Here is a 26,447-nt window from a genome sequence, read left to right as displayed (position 1 = left end):
ATGAACCTGGAAGGTCTGGAGATGATTGCTGTTTTGGTGGTTCTGGTCCTCTTCATTAAAGTGCTGGAGCAATTTGGGCTCTTTGAGCCTGTCTCCTTGGAAGGTAATGTACAGGGAAAGTGGGAGGGAGAGGGAAGTAATTCCATACTTCCAGGGCTGGTGTCAGAGTCTGCTTTAGTTAGTGAAGGTGATCCTTCTAATCACGATAATGAGAAGTTAAGTATTTTATTAAATAGTGAAGATACTTGCAGAGATTCTGCTGGAGGACTTTAAATGGATGCTAAAGGATATAGAAATGGGACACAGAGCAGAGCCCATATGGGGTGGCAGCAGCCAAAAGACATGCTGTTGGATGCATATTCAGGAAAGAAGCAGCAAATCCAGTCTTGGATGACAGAAATGGAAACCATGGTGTTTTCTTGCTATTTAATGTTCATTTGAGGATTGAAATGAGCTTTGAGTACACAAAATTTCAAAGCAAGCAGGTCCGTCAAACAGGCACCCATCGTGGCAAACTTTTATAGCTGTACTTGGTGTCGGTACCTTCTCTAACTCTGTGCCTGGTATGTGAATAGGCATGGCAAACTGGTCCTTTTTTTGCTTGTGTTCACTCACATGTGAAAAATATTTCTGATATGGTATGCATGTTTAAGAATAAATGGACTGTGTATGAATAGGTGAAGTATATGATGAAAATAATATGTTTTTTATATATACACATTTTCATTTTGTTAGAAAGAGCTGTAGATAGTTGAACTGACTGTCCAGAGGGGGTGTTCTATAATCTATAGTATGTATTAATTAGTAGGGGGCAAATCTGTATACATTGCTGAAAGTTTGCTGGGATCTCTTCCCTTTTTCATATTTGTCCTTTCTTTTTTCAGAAAGGTCAGGAAAGCATTTTTTTTAGTCAGAACTTCTAGGGAGATAATGAGAATCCTCACTGCAGAGTTACTGGAGAGTTAGAGACATTATAGAATGTATGTTCTCTACATAATTAAGTGGGTCTACTGGTTTTCTTTAATACAGGAATAAGATATGGGGTAAATAAATAGTTAGCATATAATTTTCTCTAATGATGATCTGATTTTATATTCCTGCCTATGGGTTAGACAATCGCTTATTATGAACACGATTTTAAATCCTTTAAATAAAATTAAAGAAGCAATTCACTACCCCAAAAATGGGTAAATGAGAAAGCTCTAGGCCAGTTTATATTTTGCTTGCCCATTAATACCTGTACGAATTTAAATTCTATGTCACTTTTTCTACTAGTGGCATCAATTTCTTTTGAAATGTTACTTCAGGGAAGTGTGTTTCCAGGTTCTGGGAGTTTCTGAAGGACTTTCTTAAGTAAGGGAATCCTGGATTTCCACTCAACCTCTTCAGATTTGACTGGATATTCAATTTCAATGTATCTGAAGGTGTCCTGATTCTCACCATTAGTTTAGAGAAACAGCCTCTTTATGTAAGATAAGTTTCATGTAAGCAGATTGTTTTACTGGGACAATAAAATCTCTTTGTCTGTATTTTCTCCCCTTAGCACTGGGTTTTGTGCTATTGTATTTTATCTTTATGCACATCTTGGTCATAATTTCTTTCAGAATCTTATTGGTTATTTTGAGATTGGAATTTTCCAGAGATTTCTCTGCTGGAAAAGAACTTCCAGTGACCTTCCAGGTGATTTAACTAGCGGAAACAGTATAATTAAGGTGTGGACTAATCCAAAGTTTAGCCTCAGGGTTTCTTAGATAAATGTTATACCAAAATGAATGCAGTTGTTCATTATGTACACATGGCAGCATAACCCAACCTGATGTCCTTAGAGGAGTTGCACTGTACTCCCTATCATCCCCAACCAGCATGCTCATAGATATTCTTTTTTAGAATGATGAGAATTATGGTACAGTTTTTCAGAACAGATCAACTGATGAGAGAATTTGAATTTTGTATAAAGCATGAACACACCGATTTGGATATAGAAGTGCATTTCTAGATGGGATACAAATCACTCTATAGAGCTCCATTCTCTTTTCTCTTGCATCTTTATAAACACTCTATAGATGATGCACTTTCCTCTGTGCTTCATCTTAGCTTGGCGGACATGGAGGAGAAGGATACTCGTGCAAATGCTGTTTCTTGATTTTAATTTGGCATTCAACACAATAATTCCTCAGCATTTGGTGAACAAACTGGGCCTATTAGGTTTTAATACTCCTTTATGTAACTGGATACTTGATTTCCTTATTGATAGGCCCCAGGTTGTGCAAGTTGGAAGAAAAGTTTCCAACTCCATCTCCTTGAGTACAGGTTCCCCACAGGGCTGTGTCTTGAGTCCATTACTGTTCACCTTGATGACCCATGACTGCTGTGCCCAATCTGCTACAAATCATATTGTGAAGTATGTAGATGACACGGCAGTGGTGAGTCTTATCCAGGATGACAGTAAAGATTCTTATAGGAAAGGGGGGAAGGCTCTGGTGGACTGGTGCAATAGACGTAACCTGGTTCTGAATATTAATAAAACAAAGGAGATCATTGTAGATTTTAAAAAGAGCCGGCATAGCCATACTTCTCTCTATATCAAGCCGGCAGCTGTGGAGGTGGTCAACAGTATCAATTATCTGGGGGTGCAGATAACTAACAATCTGACTTGGTCTCTCCACACATCATCCTTAGTGAAGCGTGCAAACCAGCATCTTCATTTCCTGCATTGGATGAGGAGAGCACATCTTTCTCCTTCTGTCCTGGCCACTTTTTACAGAGGCATGATTGAGAGCATCTTAACAAACTGCATCACTGCTTGGTTTGGTGGTAGCAGTGCCTCAGATAGAAGGTCCATACAGAGAGAGTGGTAAGGACAGCTGAGAAGATTATAGGAAGCCCACTTCCCGTTCTTCGGGGCACTGCTTATAAGCACTATGTGCTTAGAGCTTGAAGCATTGTTAGAGACCCCACACACCAACTTCACGGTCTGTTTCTGTTGCTCCCCCCTGGGAGGAGGTTTCAAAGTATTTCTAGCAGGACTACCAGATTCTATAACAGCTCTGTTCCCTATACTATCTGCCTGGTAAATCTGCAAGATTTGTTTTTCTCTCCATGTATATGTATACATCTGAACTAGACTGTGTTGTTTCTCTGGGTCGTGTGTGTGTGTGTGTGTGTGTGTGTGTGTATGCATATTTTTGCCATGTTTATGCAGTGTATGCAGAGAGTCACCCTTTGAGAGCTGTATGCAACGAAATCTCATTTTAATGTGTGCTGATTAATGTACATTTAAAGTGACAATAAAGTTATTATTCTATTCTATTCTATTCTATTCTATTCTATTCTATTCTATTCTATTCTATTCTATTCTATTCTATTCTACTTTACCATTATATGAGTTGGTTCATATGCCTCTGCAGTTACAGATATCCATGGCTGCAGATCAGTCTTTCTAACTTGATTTTATGAAGTTATGTTGGACTTCATCATACTGAGTTACCAATAACTTAATTTCTGGCTGTAGATTATGGTGGCCAGGAGTGAAAAGAATGGCAATTTGACACATTTAGAATTGTCAGGTTGAAATACAGTTAGGAAGAGTCTGCAAAGCAAAAAGTCAAAACTATTTGCTGCTCCTGAAGTTTATTAGTGACAAGTTTAGGAACAACATTCATAGCTCCTTGAATCTGTCCCTTCCCTCCCTGCCAGTTTTCTAAAAAGAAATTCCAGAAGTTTCCTTCTTGAATCAGACTATAATTAAGTGGATCTGCACTTCCTGCTAACCTCAGCAAAAGGACAGTGCCTTCATTTAGAGAAGAGGGGACAAGCAGTTGCAAATTTCAGAAGGGAAGCCCTGGACATTCCAAAGGAGATTAATTTATTGACACCTGATTCTTTAAGCTCTTTGCAATAGGGTTTTAAAGCTAATTAGATAACTCATGACCAGCTGGATCATCCTTTTAGGGATATTTCCTAAACAGAGAAAAGATTGACCATATACAAATAAAAAAGCAGTGGGAACAGGAGCAATTTCCGAATCAGGTGAAATTGAGTTTTCCAAGTAATCAGAAGAACTGTTTAATGCAGTGTTTCTCAGTCTCAACAATTTTTAAATGTGTGTACTTCAACACACATCTTAAAGTTCTGAAGTTGAAAAACATTGGTCTAGTATGTGTGTTTGTGTGTGTATATGTTTTCCACCAATACTCAAAAGACACATCCACTGAAAGAAGAACAATTTGTACTTGAATTCTTGGCAGGCGTACATCAACTGGCCCTTGAATTAAACAGTGGATTGGCTAGAACCTTTGGTTATTGTAGCTGATGTGGAGGAGGGGCTAAAACGAGGAAAAAAGACTACCCTCTGAAGGACGCAACTTGGAAAAGCCCATGGTGAATTTGTTAAATCTATCTTCCCCTACATTCTTCTTTAGTGGCAGTATTTTTGAATCTGCAATGCTGCATAATTTGGGCAGAGTGCATATCTAGAATAGTAGTTTGCAGTAGATTATTACAAGTTTCTGACTTCAACCACACCTAATTAGGCTGTTTTAACAATAAAATATTGGGGAACAATGCATCTCTTATTACCTTATTGACAGTACAAGTATTGTTCTCTGAGAATAGGTTACAGGGAAGTTCTAGTGAGTATCTTCAATCTGCTATGACTCTTTTGAATGATTGGCTCTGTCTTAGAGATTAATAAAAGGCATTGGGTAACCAATTTGTTAGATATGCCTCATAAAATCTTTTAAGAGTAGTAGGTGGACTCTGAAAATCTTCTAATTGTCTGTAGCAAATACAAGAACTAGCCTCTCCATTTTCTAAATATGGCAGAACAAGACTTGAAGACAGAATAAGAAGTATGCCATAAGGACTTGTTTAACACATTATGGTAAGGTCTAATCTAAAAACTTACAAGTGGAATATAAAGGCAATGCCCATTTATTATTTTCTCTTCCCATAACTGATGATCAAAGGTATATATTGTTCTTGAATAGAAGGGTTCCACATTTCCATGGAATCATATAAAGCTGATCTTCAAGGAAAAAGAAATAAAATGCACAGATAGGTACAGATGTTACAAGGTTAGGCAACAGTAGATGTAAAACGGATCTTTGAATTGTAGGCAATTATAAGCTAAAAATGAATCAGCAGTGTGATATAACTGAAAAAAATGGCAAATACAATTTAATTACTTCAATAAACATACAGTTTCTGAAGCACAGGAAGTAATTTTTTCACTCTATGCTGCCTTAGCTAGACTGTACCTCAGGTACTATGTTTACTTCTAGTTATTTATGTTAAGAAGGTTCAGACAAAGGCAACAGGAGAGAAAACTAAATCCGGTGATAAGATGCTGAGTGAAATGGGTAGTATTGAGAAAAAAAGACTGGAAATAATAAATTAAACATTGTGCTATAGAAGAGGGGGTCAGAATCCATTCTCCACTTTTCTGATTTATAATACTTACTGCTAATGTGATTTTTATATTTTTATAAATTTTTTATATTTTTTCTGTGGTTATTTTTATATGTGGTTTTACACATTTTTTGTGTACTGCCACATGTTGCTTCAGTGAGATGGGCAGCTATATAAATTTTATGGAAAAATAAAATAAAATAAATCAAGATAGAATATGCAAGATTCAGACTAATAGTCTGTAGGAAGGAAAAGATAGTTTCAGTGTTAAGAAAACATTCCTGAGAAAAGTTTGATGCTGGAATCAATTGTCCTGAGAAGTGGTCTGCTTTCCTTCACTGGAAATTAATTACCCATATAATCAAGGGTAGATTAGACAATCATCTCTTGTTTTAATCTGGATCCCTATAAATTGAGCTGGGGGCTGGATCTGATGATCTACACGACTTCCTTGAATTATATGATTCTGTCTGTCATTAGACAGAATAATGTCTCCTCATGTTTCAAATGCTCTGTTGGGCAGGTAGGGGAAGGATGGTGGTGTGACAGGGTTGTGTTATCCAGTTTAATCAGGTGTTTTGTAGAGTGCTTGAAATAAGCATCCATAGTGAAACAAATTCCAGCTGCTAGTCAGGTTGGCTTCTATGTATGGAATCATACATATATCTTGTGTTAGTCCTGCCGAATACAGCTTGAGATACTATTTATGATGCCATAAATATAGCCTACAACATCACTGTATTAGGAGAGATCAAAGCTTTATTCACTCCTAAGCTTGGCAGAATTGCTTTCTTCTGCATTATTTTTTCCCTGGTAAACAATAGCCTGATAAATTTATTTGAGGGACTGAATCCCTAGTTGGTGAATTCTGTTGATTCTCTTCTTACCAGAGCTAGAACGAAACGGCAGCATTTTTATTTCCCCAGAAGACTTTTTGAGGAAGGAGAAGTGCCAGTCAAGACCCTTTCTGATTTTTGTGTGTGTGTTTTATTTAATATATATATTGAGGCTCCAGATTTCTATATCATATATGGACTTCCTTCTTCCCAACAAGGAAGCACATTGTTGGGGCAGCTTAGGGAACATTCATGTAGGTCAGTCCCTGCAACTGTGCCCAATCTGATTCTCATGTCTCCGGCACTCAAAACTGTCTCTACCTCTCTCCCCGTGTTATATTTGACCATGAGAGTGTTCCCAAGCATTGCTGTATCATGCTCCCTGGTGAAATGAACCCCTCTAATGGCTTACAACTTTAATGGATAGAATCCCTCCATCAGCCCACCACAATCAATCTGTGGTTATGCCAAAGAGTGTGCTGTTTTTTTTTTTTCTGGCTGCTGCCCAACAGAAAAAGGGACAAAATGAGGTAGGTGAGAGTTGCTGAATCAGGAGACTGTTGATGCAGCAAGCAAAAAAAAAAAAAAAGGAAAAAACCCAATCATCTTCATATTCTACAAGTTTCCAGAGAGTTTTTTGTGTTAATCTGTTGCATCTTAAAGCACCTTGAGAACTGATACATTTAATATAGTATAAGTTTTCATGGCTCCTGAGAGATAAACTGATGGAGAAGAGGGGAATAAAAGGAAAAAAACACAGGAAAATAAAATAAGAACAGAAAATCAGTGATTTATCTATTGATAGTTGTCATTCACAAAACAATTGTTCAGCATGATATAGACCAGTGTTTCTCAACCTTGGCAACTGGACGATGTGTGGACTTCAACTCCCAGAATTCCCTAGCCAGCAACACTGAAGAATTCTGGGAGTTGAAGTCAGCACATCGTAAAGTTGCCACGGTTGAGAAGCACTGATATAGACAGTCTTGAATCAGTTAATTAACATATGCATGATGGTAAGCAACAGTGATAAAGATTAAGGTGATTAAGAAATAATAAACTCCTTAATAAAATAAGTTCAGCTACATAATGTATCTTACGGTGTTTTTTCCCCAAAGAATTACTACCTTGAGGTCAGCAACGAGGTGCTCTGGCTGGTAAAATGACCCTCATTGATTTTTTTGAAATTATCATTTCTGATGTCTGATTTCTTTCTATTCATTATTTTAAATAGATGTTGAAAACTTTATATAGTGTAGTCCATAATGCTGACATGATATAATCGTACTATCAGAAAATAATGGAAATTGTATTTCATCTGGAGGGCACTACTCTGGGAAAAAATACACCATAATCCTTTATCTTTACTGTAATCACTTTATTATGATGCAGCAAAAATCTTTTTCAAGATCTTCCCAATGTCTTTCTTTTCTCTACCAATCTATTAATACACAGAGAAAATAGTACAACTGTCATTGCCAGATTATTGAGCAAGAGATATTCTCACTGCATTTTTTGACATTGGATGGAGATGAAGAAGGTCTAAGATGAAATTACTAAAAGGAAGTTTAGCTTGTTAAATAGTCATCACTTATAATAGCTGCTGAAAAGCTATACAAGTAATCCTTGATTTATTACCGTAATTGAGTGTGGAATTACAGTCGTAGGTTGTTGAAGTTGTAAGTTGAGAAATCCCTTGACTGGACCCAATTTTTTGACATTTTTTTGATGGTCATTAAGCGATTGGCATAGTCATTAAGTGAATGCCATGGTTGTTAAATGAATCAATTTTCCTCAATGTGTGTTTTTTGACAGAAACTAAAAGTAAACTTGAAAATAGGTTGTAAGTAGCTTTGGGGAGGTCTGTCGTAACTTCAAATGGTTATTAAGTGACTGGTCATAAGCTGAGGACTACTGGGAGTTCTTCAATAGGCAAGCTGTGAGTGTAAGCTAATCACACAAAAACACTAAATTTAAACAACTTCTGATAAAAGCTTTTTGTAAATGGATACAAAATGTTGTGTTTTAATAGTTTAGGAAGGCTCCACCACAAACCATGCCAGGCAATGCCAGGGATTAATGGTGTCTGGAGTGCTGTCCTTGGAACCCATTGTTTTGAAGGACATTGCCATCTTTGCTACTATCCACAAGCTTCAAACTGGCTAACTCATTGGTGGTCCAAAACCTGGACATATTAATAGGAAGAGAGAGGGACCATAAGGCAGATTGAAAATCTGGTGTTATTGATTGTGGCTCTTAAAATGCTGGCATCAATAATTCAGAAGAACAATTGGCAGGAAACAGAGTAAGTGTGTGCCTAAGTGAGGATGTGACAGAGCTTGCAGGGAGGAAAGAAGAGATAAAAGTTCAACTACAAGAAGCTTGCACATAATCAAGTCTGCAGTGGATACTAGACAAAAGTCCTGATTGAAATTGACAAGCGTGATTCTGTGCACTAGGAAGAAGGGCACAATTAGAGAGCCAGCTGTGGAATAAAAATGTGAATTAAGGTGGTAAGAAGCTACCACTAATCAGGGGATGATCTCTCCACCACCATCACTGCAAAAAAAGATGTACAGTAGGTTAGTGCTTCTTTAAACTTCCCAGCAACTTCTAAAACATCTTGGATGCAGAATGGGAACCCTGGCATATGTCAACCACTTGCTGGAGAGATCAGAAGAGGCGCTTCCAGGACCTGCCTTGTTTTTTAAATGCTGCTTTCTTGTTTGGGTTCATGTTCAACATAAACATTGATAATATTAGGCACTATGGAGCTTCTGAGAATAACTTGATCCACAGTGGTTTCCTCTTGTAATGCCTGTGATGAAATCCAAATTATAAATTTAGTAAATTTTAGTGTAGACTAAGCTTCTCTTTAAAAGAAAAGCATACATTTATCAGAAACATTAGAGTGGCATGCCTTTAGCTGTTTTGATACTTCCTATTTGTTTTATGCCTCTTCTGTGGAATTTATTTTCATGGAAAATGAACCAAAATATATACTGCTCAAAAAAATAAAGGGAACATTTTACCATGGAACTGAAGGGGTTTGCGTTCCCTTTATTTTTGTGAGCAGTATATAAAAAAATACCTTTCTCATAATGTTTTGCAAATGCAGCATATAATTACTGAGAATTCTCTATCATATTTACCTTAAAAAGGAATTTTTAGCCATATCAAAAAGCTGCCAAGCCCAGTTGCAAAGAGCCAAAGCAATGATGGGAAATTTACATGAGATAACAAAAACTATACACATTCCAGGTTTGTTCTCGTTTGCTTACTCTAAGATTTCAGTTTATTTTACTCTTATTAGCTTCTTACCAATATGTTTGTCTTCTTTGCCTATCACCTGCCATGAGATGAACAGTTTTGCAAGGAGTTCTTTTGGGGATCCACTTGGTGCCACCTAACCTCTGTATAAGCTGATCCTTATAGCAGCAGTATTAGATACTTTGTAATGGTACTGACCAATGTTAGTGATATAATATTTATTTAGGATTTAAAATAATATTATACTTTTTTGCCCTTTCCAGCAGTATAAAAATATAGAGACATAGTGCTTTTCATCAGCCATAAGTAATGTGAAACAGAAGAAACCTGTCACTAGAATAAAAGTTAGTACAGGAAAAAAAATGAAATACAATTGTAACATAGACAGCAAGAGGCATGAATTCTCATTTAGGTAAGAATGGGATAAAGCACTATCATTAGTTTATATTTTCAGAATTGAAGTCACAAGTGGAGGCATAAGGGACTTATAACTGCTGCAGAAAAACTGGAGTAACTTAACATGTTCTGTTCCATTATTTGGAGCAATCTTCCTTTCTTTTTCTCTAATATTTTATTCATATGCTTTATGTATTTTAACATGTTCATTTATATTCATCAGAATGGTCTGTCATTTCAAAAATATATTTAAAATATAAGTACTTAATATTAAAATAAGGGACAATGACAGAAGCAATAAAATAGCAATATAACACATAATGAAAAACAATTTAAAGCATTTGAGAATCATAGTGTCTTCATCTGGCATTAAAAATAAGTGCTAAATTTAGTGTCAATAAATTATAATCAATTGCTTGGATGTCATAATATGAATCAACTGAGTAACCCATAAGGCCATACCTCCCATTCAACATGTCTGAATGAAAATTACCAGCAGTTTGGATACTAGAGTTTAAGGTACCACAGAGCAGGTACCATGATAGAAAATGCTCATCTCCTGAGTTCCATCAAATATTACTCCCTAAATGACAAGGACCTGCAATATGCTTCTGCTAGACTTGATGGGCTTGGCAGATGTAATCAGATAACCTAACCCAGTGGTGGCGAACCTATGGCACGCGTGCCAGAGGCAGCACTCAGAGCCCTCTCTGTGGGCACACATGCCATGCCCTGGAGATGGCGAGGGACTGGCCCCTGCCGCCCTGGCCCCGCCCACCCAGTCTGCCATGACCACCGCGGCCACGCCCACCCGGCACCCGGTGATAAATAAGTGGGGTTTGGGTTGCAGTTTGGGCACTGGGTCTCTAAAAGGTTCACCATCTCTGACCTAACTTAACAATTTGAAAGGCTTTAAAAGTTAAAAGTAGCACCTTGAATTGGAGCCAGAAGCAAACTGGATACTACTACAGCTCACAGAGCAGAGGTATAACAAATGCCGTTCTAGGGCCACATGTAACTGCCTGCATCATAGCATTCTGTACCAGCTAAAGCTTCCAGATATTCTTCAAAGGCATCCCCATGTAAAATGCACTACAGTAGTCTATCCAGGAGTTGACCAGAGCATACGTGACCATAAGCAAAGCCTCCCAATCAGGACATGGGTGCAACTGGGGCACAACATGAAGTTGTGCAAAGGCCCTCCTAGTCATGACTGTCACCTGTTCTTCAAACAGGAGTCATGAGTTCAGAAGATCTCTAAGCAGACCCCCAAATTGCGTACTGGGTCTGTTTTGGGCAGTGCAACTCTACTCAGGATGAAAGATGATATAGAGCCCAAATTGGCAGGCCCCAAACCCACAGCCAACCCATCTTGCCAGGGCTCCAGTGAAGTCTTTTGTGCCTCATCCAGACTCCTGGCACCTTCAGGCATCAGGATATGACACCAACAGAGTTTCTCAGTTTGCCAGGGCCAGAGATGTATAACTGAGTATCATCAGTGTAATGATGATACCTCATCCCATGATGATGCATGAGCTTATCCAGTGGCTTCCTGTAAATATAAATAGGAATGGAGAGAGCACTGAACTCTATAGCACCTCACACAGTAGGAGTCAAGAGCAGGATATCTCCAATCTCCACTGACAGGTATTGACCATGGAGAAAGAGGAAAACCAGCATAATACAGTATCTCCATCCTTAAGCCTTAGAGCTGATCCAGATGGTAACTATGGTGATGGTATTAAAGGCCACTGAGAATAAACAGAGCCAAGATGGGTGCACAACTACCGTACTGCTCCTACAGAGATCATCTAAAAGCATAACCTCTCATATTCAGGCCTGAATCCTCACTGAAAGGGTTCCATATAATCCACATCCTTCAGGGTCCTGTTGCATGACCACCTCCAGCACCTTACCTAGAAAGGGGAGGTTAGATATCAGGTAAAGTGATGGCTCTTTTTATTATTTATATTTTATATTATATGTTGTTAGTTGCGAAGTCGTGTCCGACCCATTGCGACCCCATGGACAACATTCCTCCAGGTCTTCCTGTCCTCTACCATCTTCTGGAGTCCATTTAAGCTCACGCCTACTCTTCAGTGACTCCATCCAGCCACCTCATTCTCTACCGTCCCCTTCTTCTATTGCCCTCAATCTTTCCCAGCATTAGGCCCTTCTCCAGTGAGTCCTTCCTTCTCATTAGGTGGCCAAAGTATTTGAGTTTCAACTTCAGGATCTGGCCTTCTAAAGAGCAGTCAGGATTGATCTCCTCTAGGACTGACCAGTTTGAACGCCTTGCAGTCCAAGGGACTCGCAGGAGTCTTCTCCAGCACCATAGTTCAAAGGCCTCAATTCTTTGTCGCTCAGCCTTTCTTATGGTCCAACTTTCACATCCATACATTGCAACTGGGAAAACCATTTATATTATATAAAAAGGAGTAAAACATAAGAATAATAGCGATAGAGATGTAGATACACAAAAAGTATTCTAAAAAAGATGTGAAAGAAATATGGCAAAGAAAAACCACAATATATCATTATAATAATATATGTGAAGATTTCTTGAGGATGGGACAAGGGCCTCCTTAAGAGATGAAGGAACAATCCTCTCACCCAAGGAAGAACTCACCACCACCAGAACCAACTCACATGACGCTCCCCAGGCAGCTTTAATTAGTCAAGAGGGACGTGGATCTAACAGATGACCAACCTTACAGTCATGAGAACCCTCTACACTTCCTCAGGTCCATCAGGTTCCCATTCCTAGATAACAGGACAAAACTCCAAACCAGGCTTTTTCCTGGGACCTGCAACAAAGCTAGTGTCTTGTTATAGAATAGTTTTATTCTATTTCAGTCATTACACTTTCTCCCTTCAATTATTTTCCTTTCGCTGATTGTAAATAACATATTATGCATATTGGATACACAAATAAAGAACTGATTGACCTGGAGGTTAAATGTAAGAAGTAAAACCTAGGGGAAGGGTTTTTAATTACGTTTTATAGATTGCAATGAGCCACCCAGAGTCATTGTATGAGATAGGTGGTTGTATAAGACCTGTAAACAAACAAAAAAACCCCACAATGCAGGAAAAATGTTTGCTTCCATCTCATCTCATTTTGATAAAGAAAAATAAACTCAAGTCCTTTTTCAACAGACAGTTTTTAATATATATATATATATATATANCAACAGATGGCGCTGTTTTTCAAAAAAAGCATGTTTTTACCTGTCACAGGTGTGACATCTATATAATAGTAGGTATATAAAAACACGCGCGTATTCGAATGCAACGTTGTGTCAAAATTTCAAAGCAATCGGTGAAGAACTTTCGGAGATTTAAGATTTTGAACAAACGAACATTTACATTTTTATTTATATAGATAGATGCATGGCTGTGCAGTGGTTTTTTTTAGGTGAATGACTTTGGATAAATTGTAAGAGTTTATAATTTGATTAAAATTTTTGCATTGTTTTTGCAGAAAAAAAGGAGGGTTGCATTGGTTGCCATGTTATGTCCCTCTGTATATGATAACAATGCGTATTATTTGTTCTGTGTCCTCCCACCATTCCCCAAACCCAAAAATGTGTCTTTCTTTGCAACAAATATGCCAACACATCCATTTGTAGTGCTGAAACGCCTTAATAGAGGAATAATAATAATAATAATAATAATAATAATAATAATAATAATAATAATGTTGGAAGGGACCTTGGAGGTCATCTAGTCCAATCCCCTGCTCAGGCAGGAAACCCTATACCATTTCAGACAAGTGGCTGTCCAGTCTCTTCTTAAAAACTTACAGTGTTGGAGCATTCACCGCTTCTGGAGGCAGGTTGTTCCACTGATTAATTGATTCTTAAGTGAGCTTTCAGAAGTTGATTTTAATATGAAAAACATAATAATAAGTTAATTCACTCTATTCTTTGAACATATTTTCTGGGGTAAATTATATTTTAATGGCTGACCTTAGAGGGACTATAATAATTGTTCAGTAGGCAGTATATTATTAATTAGTTAGAATTATATCCATTTCCCCCCCCCCCAGAGCTTTATGCATTTACCTGGGAATTTCCCTTCATTTTATTCCCATAACAGCATTTGAGATAGCTTAAGCTAAGAAAGGAGGACTGGCTGAAAATCATCCTGTGAGTTTCCATAGCTAAGGGTGGCCTTGAATCTGAGTCTCCTTGGTGCTAGTTCACACTTTAACCACTGTACTACAATGGTTTTATTACTCTTGTAAAGCAGATTCTCCTTAGGAAGGAAATTCTTTTCACTATGTTCATTGAAGGTGGTATGATTATGACTCCGGATGTAGATACTTATGTAGCTGTGTTCTTTTTGAAGTTTTATATTAAATTCTTCATTTGGCATCCCAGCTTCCTTTAAGCTGGTGATTATTTTTTCATATGATCCCATTGACAATATTTTTTCATATGATTACTTTCTAAGAAGGTGACTAGAGAGTTCAGGTTAGCTGAGAGTTTAAAGTCTATGCCATGAAGCAAGCAATCCTATAATAGGATATAGTAGCATGTATCAGAAAGGGATAATACCCCCCCCCCACATGCACACACACTTTTTCAAAATTGAAAAAGATCCAAAGGTCCAGTCACCAGAGCACACATTTGGGGAGCATTACAGGAGACTAAACAAAGGATCAGTGATGGGAAAAACTGGTATGAAAGAACAGGCCGAAGTAGGAAGCTTCCGCTATTCAGGTTACTGCTTAGAAATGGGGTAAAATATTTTTACAGTCCAGGATTAAAAAGGCCAAGATATGGACAAATAAAGACACGTGGTGGACTTCTGTTCAAGACAGCAAAGGGATAATGTAGCTCTTGTAGCCATTTCTGAAAATTTAAGATATACTAGCAAAAAATAATAATAAAAAAACCATGGCTTGGCAAAGTCATTCTTGATACTCTTTAAGATGTCCCTACATAAGTTATTAAACAACTTACAGGAACTCTAACCATGGAAAATGAAACTGACAGATTCTTATGCAGTACTTTTTATCTAGACATTGCAGATCAAAATGAAGCTATATTTGCTTCTGGGCTGATTTATTATTTATTACCCATTTAGAGGTTATTTTCTGGGCAATTTGATCATAAAGCTGTGTGGTCATCAACTGCTGCAAATGCAGCTAAGGTTTCCAGGTGTGTGCTTATAAAAAAGGTGACAAATGATGTACATATTCTGTGCAAGAATCATCTATCTCTTCCTAGTTAATATCATGGTAGAAATCAACTAGTTTAACATGTATATTAGATCTTAATAAGGACAAAAATGTGTGTGTGAGAGAAAGAGAGAGTGACTAGTTTTTAAAGTTATTATTTCAACTGCAATTATTATCTGTGGTTAGAAGTAGCTGCCAAGAGAGTAATGAACTAATGAAAGCCAGGACAGCAAAAATAAATGAAATACAGTGTACGTGGTTTCCTATACCACTTGTTCTTTTGAAATGCATGATCAGTTGCTGCATTCTCAGTGCTTTGGCTCAAATGAATTAACTATGTTGTTTTCTAATTTTTGTTTTAAATCTTTTTACACCTGCTCCAGACTTATGCATATATAACTAATTGCCTTTTAGTGTTCTCAAATTTAGAATTACATTTTAAAACTAAGACCTGCATCAATATGGTCACAAATGTAGTTTTGTGCCTCCTTAATGTACAAAACTACAAATGGCGGGAAGAAATAAACAAAGTCACCTTGCAATTGTTTAATTTTCATGCCTGAGCTGAGAATGTAGCAGGATTCAACTATACTATTAATTTTATTAACTATCTAACAATTGTGCAGCGGGGGGGGGGGGGAACAGTATGTTTCCAAGTATCAATTCCTTGATTCCACAAAATCTGCCAGTGTGTATTACACTTGGGGTGCCCAGATATGAAGTTTTTTCATGATGTCACTGCATGCTCAGTAGGTGGATTTGAGACTGTTAAATTGTGGCTTCTAAATGCTGCTGGTGGAAAAAGAGGATACATAAACATCTGTGCTCTTTTCCTTTCTCATCTTTTTACTTATTTCCTACAATCCACTTTGATTGAGAGGAATGATTATTTGTTTTAGGAGAGTTTTGTGCTGTAACTAAGTTGGACTTTTTTTTTTTTTGCAGCACTGAGGTTATGCATGTTTGTCTTCTTCGATTTATTCCATGCTTATTATGACTGAGACTGAGAGGGAATGATTGGGGTAGATAAAAGACGCCATGATGTGTTAATTCCTTGTGGCGCTTGTCATTTTCTTGCAGGCAATCCATCTGGTCATGCTAAAAAAGCCTTGAAGCAGCGGTTCCTCAAGCTGCTCCCCTGCTGCCGCCAGCCTAAATCCATCCCCTCAATCAGCGAAAGCAAGTGATACTTTGTGCCTCTTTATTTTCTCTGTGCTGTGACATTATAATATCCAGGAAGGGGGGGAAAAGGATTCCCTCTGTACAGAATTTATATAAAATCCTTAGATAGTTCTTTTCTTAAAACAAATTTTTAGCTCAAATGTATATTGTAATAATAATTACATGTTAGTAATACCTCAGATACAAAATGGATACCCAAGGCAGATTTTCTGACTTGAGCCACTAATATTGTACCATTACCTTGTGGTGGAATTGGGTCTTTGTTACCTTCTGTAAGTGCTTACTACAGTGTGCAGAACCATTATGGGCATCAAATTTGTGTATTTAATCCTAAAGTACTGGCTAACTCTTGTTGAGAGATGGATCTTTTCCTTTTCCTTTTGTAAACCAAGCTTTGTAGACAGGTTTGTTCTGTATTTATTAACATCATGCCAGATACAAGTTAAGGATGTGCTTAATGTCCACATTCAGCAGATTGTTCAACTCATTACTGGTAATAATAGTTGTATGCTACTGCCAAAGTCTGGTCTATTTTTTCAGGATGTTTTAGTGATCTGTGCAAAGTTTAAATAGTCCAAATGATAAGAAATAAACTGTTTTTCTTTCCACTCTTTTCTGATTTTGAAATACGTTTTTATCCTAGCCCCTAGGAAAAATAAATTCATTAGGGACCTTTGCAATATATCTATTGTATATGTATTTATCTGCACTCACACACTTCCCTTCCATATATACTTCAAGCAATGTACTGAAGATTGTCTTAAATTGAGAATACAAGGGTTCTTTTGCAATTCTCAGTAGCTTATTGAGTTCATTGCTGTGATTTACTAAATACCCTTGAGAATCTGTGATTTACCGATGTCAATACGCATAGTGATTAAAGGATCGGGATTAGAGTTCCACAGCTTCAGATTTCTTTTTACATATTTGTGTTTGAGTCTAAAAAACTGGCGGAGAGAGACATGTGCAGCAATGCTTGTGTGTTGCACCTCTAATATTTATTCTCTTGGCTTTTGTGAATTAGTTTATGGTTTTACTTGCCTTGCAACTAATAAATGATCTATCGGCAATTTAACAAAAAGACTATGTTTTTTAATGCTTGAAACTTTCTACGCTCTGTCTTAGAAGGTGAGACATTTCATTTTGTTTGTTTGCATTAAATCACTAAGAAACTGTTGAGTATGGCCTTAGGGCAGAGTTGGATAATGAAGGAATATCTTTCAGGTGCAACAGCTCTTTGAGTATCCAAAGCATATTTGTAGCTTTGCTGCCCACTGTAAATATTTCTCCCACTTGTTTGTAGATTTATATGCCTTAGGTAGTCTAACAACATTCCACGTTTTTCATGTGTTTTCTCATGTAATTGAATGTAAATCCTCGAAGTTATTATTGTACAGGGAAGTGGCAAGCATATATTATTCATTTCTTGTGCTCGTGGATGATAGGGTAAGCTATAGCCTCCAGTTCCCATCTAAACCTGTCCTGAAATTTATTTTTCTCATTTTGATTCCTTTTAAGCAATACAAACAGGGGGACTTGGTTGATAGAGCTCTATTATGAATAGACTAGAAGTCAACTCCTCCTCTAACCTATGGTGTGATCACGGGGGCTCTGATTTTGCCTCTATTTTAAGACTGTATCTTCAGAAGTTCTGTAGCATGCATACATATTTAAAATAGGTTCTTTTACCAGAAAATTAAAAAAAGAGGCATTTATTCTTATGTTCAGTCAAATATAATGAGCCCTTTTGTGTCAGTCTGAGGATTGGGGAAAAAAAATCAGTATCTTCAAGAGGAAAGAAGATGGAGTGAGGGAAGGGAGGAAGAGACTGAGGTTGTGCCTTACTATACTTCTGAGGTTCTTCTTTTTCCAACAGACAGCGTAGAGGATGAGCTTGAACTCGCCACTGTTTGTCATCGGCCTGAGGGTCTGGAACAACTACAGGAACAAACTAAGTTCAGCCGCAAAGAACTACAAGTCTTATACCGAGGCTTCAAGAATGTGAGTTGAAAAGATTCTCCCCTTTCTACCTGGCATTTCCTTCTTTGCCTTCTTTCCTTCCTCTCTTGAGTTGCTTTTTTTTTAAATGAACCACCATAATTATTTATTTACTATATACCTGTGTTATTATACCATTGGTAATTGCTTATTTATATCCTAAAAACCTGAACAATTCTGCAATCCTGTTTTTGCAATAAGATATTTTTATCTGATTATCTAACTTAATACCACATTCTGGTAGCAGTTTTCTCTTCAGAATTGACCTCTGTACTATCTTCTGTCTTTATTGGGACTCCCAACAAATATATCTCCCCCTCTTTCTGAAGGTCAAACTGCATTCAGCTACTCTTCAAGTTTTACTTTATCCTCCCATTCTCTTCATTATTTGGAGACCTGAAGAAGATCACAGTATGTAAGTGCAGAAGGATTAATTTTATATCTGCAACATTTCCTTTTCTCTCTTCAGTTTAAAGCAAGATAAAAACCCACCCTCCATTGTTGCCATTTTAGTTTAGATATTTTTCAGAACGTGAAGGGTGAATTTTACAGCTGAAGGAGGAGGCATAAACCTCCCTTTTGATTTTAGTCAACATAATACACAGCAGTAAAAAGAAAAAAAAATGAAGCCTGCTATATATTTATCACATTAAGTTGCTTAAAGACGTTATAGAACAGCAAAGAATAATTGTTATACAGATGACTTTGTACTATTTTTGTATTATTTTTCACATTAAGCTGCAGTTACACCATTTAGTTCCATGTAATTCAATATTCTTCTTTTCTTATTTTCCTCCATGGTATTCTCAGAAGTTTTCTGCAACTCCAAAACCATCCATATTCTTTCTATCCTACCTCTTTAACGTCCAACTTTTGCTTTCATAGAGTGTCACAGGGAAAACCTTTTTCCACACAATTCTGAATTTTGCAGGTATAAACATGTCACAGCATCTAAATACTTTTTTCAAATCTTCATTGCAATCCTACCAAGTTTGAGAGCCATTTTGCTATAGTGATTGAAGCATCAGGCTAAAAACTGGCAGACTGTGAGTTTTAATCCCACTTTAGGCATGAAGCTAGCTGGGTGACTTTGAGCCAGTTACCTTCTCCCCAACCAAAGAAGAATGCAATGGCAAAATTCTGACTCTGATCAAGAAAACTGCAAGGATTTGTCCACATAGTCATCAGAAGTCAACACTGACTCAAAGACACCAAAAAACAAAGAAACAAAAAAAAAATCAAATTTTCATCCTACCTATCCTACCAAATGCTAGTCTGCAGCATATTTCTTGACTGCTGGGTCCTTTGTTGTTTATAGTTGATCCTGAAAGATAGCAGCTATCCACCACTTTAATAATTTCATTGCCAATGCTAAGGCTGGTTGCTACACTTGTTGCCCCTAGTTTGACCTTCCCAGTTGTTCACTGCCAACACGCCTAGGAGATAACTAATATCCAAGTTCTTCAAAAGGAGAGAATTCCTCTTTCTTTTATTGTTTGATGGGGAAACTAAAATCAGTTTCTCATAGATTACACTGCTTGCTGCACCTGGGATACTGTAGATTAGCAATTCCAACTAGTGAACAATGTACACTTTTCTATTTGATAGGAATGCCCTAGTGGGATTGTTAATGAAGAGAGCTTCAAGCAGATCTACTCACAATTCTTCCCACAGGGAGGTAAGTCCTTCATCAGAAGAGCTAATACTTTGGAAATGTTGCAAAGCTAGGTAAGAAGAGTAAGCTGGCAGTTGTTGGAAATAAAAGATGAGAGACTTTACATCCTCAGTTATAGTTGCCTTACCTTCATTGCCAAACATATATCCCTGGAATAATCCTCTGCCTCCCTCACAGGATAAAATAAAAATATGTGAACACTGTTCATTGGATCATACATCAAAGGAATAGTGACTTTGTCAATTGTGGCACTTTTAAATATGCCCACTTTCTTTGCCTTGATGTTAAATGGATATTTTCCTTATTTAAAAGATATACATAGTTATTCAACTCATATAATCATGATGTCAACACTGCAAATACTGTATATTCTTGCTTTGACAATATGCAGAACTGTCTGGCATTTTTTAGAGTTAAATCAGGCAACAGGGAAAGCCCGGGAAAAAGGAATCGGAAGTGAATCTTGGCCCTCCAAGTTAATTGGAAGATGTGAATCATGACCCTAAAATAGGGGAGGGAAAAATGCCTGGAATGTTATATGCAAAGGAAGGGAAAATCAGATCTTAGCATTCCACCATGCCGTACTGACATCTCTGTAACCTTAATAAAGGCTTTTAGGTTAAAAAAAATGCCTGAAAGTTCTTTGAAATGTTTCATTAATCAGACACATAACACATGACTTTGGATAGTGCATATTAAATATAAACCAACCAAACAAGAAACCACACAGAATTATATGCTATCTATAAACAATGTATCGGATAACATCAAGTTAGTAGCAACCAGCTCCAGAAGACAGATTTATTCATCATCCTGACCCAATAACTGGGACAGAAAGCAGGTTTTCAAAGCTTTCTGGGAGGCCGACAGTCTTTGGGCCATTTTAAACTCAGAGGGAAGAGATCATTTCAAGGGATCTGCCACAGATCCCAATAGACAACATTGCCTCAGGGAGAGGATATGGAGCTTGGCCAACATGTGAAAATGGGTGGGATGGGCAGAAAGGGTTAAAGTCAGGTGATTCTACAAATAACTAGGCTTTGTTTTGAAACCAACTTCATGATTATGTATCACAGAACAATTCTGTAAAAGTGATACTTGTTGTTATCCCCAAATCCTAGTTTTGCCATAGCTGGGTGTGTTATTTCCTTCTTCTAACTTTCCTTTAATTAAAATAAATTTATTATGCCAGTTCTAACCTGGCATAACTATTGATTCATATTTGAAAAATGAGGGGCTTAAGGTGCACAATTATTCTTGGAATACTGTATTCTCAGTTCTAATGGAGTATCACCAGCATGATCAGAATAGTGATAAAATGTTCATCCTCCACTTTGGGAGACTTTTAGTTGTGGCCTTCATACTTTTTCTGTAGATGTCCTTTCTGGCATGTAAAAGATAGTACACTATATTGCATGGCTCTCTCAATTAGTTTCACAGAAAGTGAAATAACAGGATGCTACATTGGTTGCTGATATAGTCTTAATAGTACTTTTACACTATTGCTCACTTGTTGCTAAAACTATTCTTAATTTGATATGTATTTCTATTAATACATTCTCTTGTGTATACAAAAGAGGGTAAATGTTGAAATAACTACATCTTTTGCATCTAAGAGCGAGAGATCATCAAGTTATGGTATCTACAATTTCAAAAAAGTTTCAGCTTAGCTATTTTCTCTAATAGTTTCCTGACAATCAAATGATTCAATAAAATCCACTAAAATATACATACATGGTAGTTCTTACTAGGTTTGATGTATCTGTTTTTAGATTCTAGTACATATGCAACTTTTCTTTTCAACGCATTTGATACTGATCACGATGGCTCTGTCAGCTTTGAGGTAAGATTCCATGTACTTATTTATTTATTTATATGTGAGCCCCTATAACACAAAACTAAAAGCAACTGTACCAACTCTTATTTATTGTGTGTGTGTGTGTGTGTGTGTGTGTGTGTGTGTGTGTGTGTGTGTGTTTCTATGGCTGCGCATTTCACCATGGCAATCTTGGGCAGCCAACAGCTGGGAACAGGACCACTTCTTCAAGGCCTTGACAAAATCCAGCAGAGTTGGGTCTAATCTATTCTTCTAAGGAATGATGTTCCAAAGGGGATGTATTATAATAGAAAAGGCTCATTTCCTGGGTCCTGCAAGATGACACTCCTTAACTGACGGGATCCATAGCATGTCTCTTCTGCTGGATCTGATGGGGCAGGTAGAAATAATGCCTAGGGATAAATGCCTTCTGCAGAGTAATTAGTATTTTTGAAGAAATTTTATTTATCTTAGCAGTTATACTCAGGACTCTTATAGACAAATTAAAGCATAAATAACATAACTTTGCAAAAAAGCAGTTAACCTCCTTTAACCTCACTCCAAAAAGATTGGCTACAATAGAATTGTGCTGATGGAAGTCACTTTGCCTTCCAAGAATGTTGTGTTCAGATGAATACCATGTCTACAGTTAGATTTTTTTTTAAAGGAATACATACTTCTGTATTCTAATTTTGAACCTTGCCATTCAACTAATCATTGAATAATAGGTCATCTGCTGGTACAATCAGAATCTGTATCTGTCTAGTAACTGTTGGAAATATAGGCAAAAGCCAGGCATGTACTATATCACCTTTGGTGGACATGCCCTAAAGCAAAACAAATTTGGTCAAAAATACATGTGGTTACAGAAAATATTAAGAAAACATGTAGATTTTATGCCAGAACTATTTCTCTTAGATATAATTACAGAGAACAATGACAAAAATGTATATACTTAATATTACATGTATTAATAGCAATGAGAATTACATTTGCACAGTATTGGAAAAATGAAGAAACACCATCAGAAGAAGATATAATTAGGAAAATTTTGGATTGTGCAGAAATGGATACGCTTACATTGAAAATGAAAGGGAAAGAAGATACAGAATATTTTCAAACATGGAATAATTTTTATAAATGGCTAGAAAAGCGGAATAGAGAATAGAAATGGAAGTTGTATTAATATCAATGTTAAATATGTGAACCGACAACACATTGTTTATTAAGCACTAAAGATATGTAACTATAAAAAATTAATAAAATATCTATTTAAAAAAAGAATCTGTATTTATGTTCCTCAGGATTTAACACACAACAGAATGCATATTTTAAAAGGGGTGTTTATCACTGACAATACAAAAACAGGACAAAAACTATGCCAAAGATTTCCAGCAAGTATAATTAAAGGAGAGGTTGAAATAATTGCCTATACCTGTGTTATATGTATTAAACTACTCAATCTTAAGCAATTGTATCTTCATCCAAATATTCTTTTCTACCATAAATGGATAGATAGAATCTATCAGTCTATACAGGTACTTCTCAACTTACAACCAGTTTCTGTTGCAAAGCAAAACTCTTATTGAGTTTTGCCCCATTTTACGACCTTTCTTACCACAGTTGTTAAGTGAATCATTGCAGTTGTTATGTTGGTGACATGGTTGTTAAGTGAATCTAGCTTCCCCATTGACTTTGCTTGGCAGGTCACAAAAGGTAATCATATGACCCTGGAACCCTGCAACTGTCATAAATATGAGACAGTTGCCAAGTTTCTGAATTTTGATCTTGTGACCATGAGGATACTATAAAGGTCATAAGTGCGAAAAATGGTCAAAAGTCACTTTTTTCAGTGCCATTGTAACTCTGAACAGTCACTAAATGAACTGCATGTGGTCACTGGATCTACTTTACATTCCTGCAGCATATCACAGCTGCAGTAATGCTTAGACTGTATTTCATCCTTTCTTCATCACCTTGTTTCTCTTGCAGGATTTTGTGGCTGGTTTGTCCATTATTCTCCGTGGCACTATAGATGATCGGCTCAGTTGGGCCTTCAATCTCTATGATCTGAACAAAGATGGCTGTATCACCAAAGAGGTACAGACAGTAACAGAAATCAGTAAGGCCAGAAGATGATGAACTTCGCTGAATCTGCTTCAGTAAGAATCTGCTGGCCATCTTGGCTAATAATTCAGTGTTTTGACTTTTAGGAAATGTTGGATATAATGAAATCCATTTATGACATGATGGGCAAGTACACTTATCCAGCCATGAGAGAAGAGGCACCCCAGGAACATGTGGAAAATTTTTTCCAGGTAAGCTTAGTATCAGAATATTTCCATGTCAGTATCCTGCACTTTACCTGTGGAAACCTTTTCACGGTCAAGAGTATGTATTACTTTGGTCTGCTTTTTGGGAGGACAAAGCCTCTTCCTACTTTTCCCTTTCCTTTTGGTTCCTTCAGTCTTAGTCCTGCCCATAGTATAATTCCTATAATTACGTTCATGAACTTTTTTAGCAACTTGATTGTTTCTGTCTCCTTAAATCAGGTGTGTCCAATCTTTGTAACTTTAAGACTTGTGGATCAACTCCCTTGCTGGTTGGGAAATTCTGAGAGTTGGAAGTTCACAAATCTTAAAATTGCCAAGGCTTTTCTGCCTTAAAATATTTTCAAAATAATGAGATATAAAGCCATTTTCTACTGGTGGGGCTTTTCAGATCATAGACATGTTGCTAGACCAGCTGTCTCTAGGCTGAAAATGTGTTAAGATATTATAGGGTATTTCTCTGCATTTGAAAGTCTCCTAGGAAACTACTTTGTTTCTTCATCAATTTTCATTTACATTTCAGAAAATGGATCGGAACAGAGATGGTGTGGTGACTATCGATGAATTCATTGAATCCTGTCAGAAGGTAACACCATTATCCTTCTGGCATTTTAATCCTTTATAGCAGTGAATAAAGAAAAAGTGTGTAGCCAGTCCTATTCTTTGCTCTATAGATGAGAACTTTTTATCACCACCATCAGTGAGATCAGGTAGTGATATTTCACTACTAGCTTTGGATTTATGTTAATACTATTGTGGTGCAATTGGGGGAGTAAAGTGAAGAAGTTGGAAAATACTCCTTCAGCCAAGGCAGGTTGTGAGGAAAGAGTGCTGAAACAAATTTTTTAGTAACAGTAAAGCTATACCTTCTTAATTTCCCACTTTTACTAAGGCCTCGATTCCATCTTTTCTCTGGCAGGATGAAAACATCATGTGTTCCATGAAGCTTTTTGACAATGTGATCTAGCTGACCACACCTGGAGCCAAGACCGTCACATACACACCAGGGCTTCTCTGCTTGGTGTATCCCTGAGGCACTCTTCCCTTGGCTGCATGGACAAAGCAGGCCCATTTTGTGGAGACAATCCTCATGTACTCAAGATCCAACTGGGGTGGGATGGGGAATCCCTACAAGGGGAATCAAATGGGAGTCTTTGTTTGGATTCAATAAGGCTAGGCAAGGAGCGTGTCCTAGAAGCTCTTATTCTGGGAAATTAACTGCAAAATGAATTGCCTCCCCTCAAAAAACTGCACTGACCTATCACTATATGCTTTTCCTTAAAGACTTCTCAAAATCACAGCAACCCCATGATCCCACATTAGGGCTTTCACACCCTCAAATGGCAATGTAAGCATCAATTGTTAAAAACTCTTGTAAATGCACTCTTACCTTCAGGGAAGGGAGTCCATCTGATTTGCACCAAGGTTCTCACAGCACATGGAGTAATATTCTAATGCTTCCAACAAGTGGAGGCAATATTTTTCAGTGTTAAGATATCTTGCAGTTCTGCTGTTACATTCAACTGAACTCAGCTTTTCTGGAGAAAACTGCAGAAGAATGGTATTTTGCTCTGAAAGTTCTTTTTTTTTGCACACACACACACACACACACACACACACACACACACACACACACACACACACACACACAAAGTGTGGATACTTTGTATCACTCCAGACTTAAGTGCAAAAGAATTATTACCTTTTTTTAGAAATCAGGAGATAAGTTACAAATTATGTTCAAATTGCTATTCAGAGAAAAAGTGCTTAACCAAATAATTGGGTCAAAGATTTTCACTGCTCCCTGACTTAGTAAATAAGGTGCAAACGGAACTAGAAACAGGGAAATTTACTTAGTAGAAATGTTTAGGTCAGAATGGAATCTAAATCTGTTGGACAGTCACTTGTCTGAAATGGTATAGGTTCTCCTGCTTGAGCAGTGGGCTGGACTAGAAAACCTCCAAAGTCCCTTCCAGCTCTATTCTATTCTAAGAAAAAATTCTATGAAGTCTCACTGGATGTGTCACCAGATGATGATGTTATGATATTACTATTAATTACTTTCTGCAGCTAGATACTCTACAGAAGTACCAAGAGCTCCAGTATCCTTAAATGAGAAACAAAGGGATCAGCTAAAAGTTTTGGATAGCAATATTCTTAATGCCATGGTAATATCCATGTGTGAGGGCTCTGGACTCGTGGGATTAGGGCAAAATTCAACATTGTGCCTTGTCTTTGAATTATATGGATAGACAGATTAGAAGCAGAAGTAGTGTTGAATGGAAGGGGGAACCCACATGAGAGGAATAGAAAAAAATCTATTGGGAAAATAGAGGGAGATACACCT

At 37.2% G+C, this 26,447-nt stretch overlaps 1 protein-coding gene across 1 annotated transcript; it reads left to right on the top strand.

Annotated features, from left to right (window-relative positions):
- Window positions 1–25,067, top strand: KCNIP2 (potassium voltage-gated channel interacting protein 2). Its single transcript, XM_015813443.1, has 8 exons — window positions 1–103; window positions 18,158–18,282; window positions 19,888–19,957; window positions 21,727–21,797; window positions 23,763–23,870; window positions 23,984–24,088; window positions 24,624–24,686; window positions 25,020–25,067. The coding sequence occupies exons 1-8, from the start codon at window positions 1–3 to the stop codon at window positions 25,065–25,067; spliced, it is 693 nt and encodes a 230-aa protein (XP_015668929.1).
- The last annotated feature ends 1,380 nt before the right edge of the window (window positions 25,068–26,447 follow it).

This window comes from Protobothrops mucrosquamatus, unplaced genomic scaffold (genome assembly GCF_001527695.2).
Source record: "Protobothrops mucrosquamatus isolate PMUCROS unplaced genomic scaffold, P.Mucros_1.0 scaffold156, whole genome shotgun sequence".
Lineage (NCBI taxonomy): Eukaryota > Metazoa > Chordata > Lepidosauria > Squamata > Viperidae > Protobothrops > Protobothrops mucrosquamatus.
The sequence above is the reverse complement of the archived record's forward strand: the minus strand, read 5'-3'. Positions and strand labels throughout refer to the sequence as shown.

Coding starts and splice junctions, on each gene's coding strand:
- KCNIP2 (XM_015813443.1), top strand. CDS start 1: ATGAACCTGGAAGGTCTGGAGATGATTGCTGTTTTGGTGGTTCTGGTC. Junction 18,283..19,887: donor TATACCGAGGCTTCAAGAAT/GTGAGTTGAAAA, acceptor TCTATTTGATAG/GAATGCCCTAGTGGGATTGT. Junction 24,089..24,623: donor ATGTGGAAAATTTTTTCCAG/GTAAGCTTAGTA, acceptor TTTACATTTCAG/AAAATGGATCGGAACAGAGA.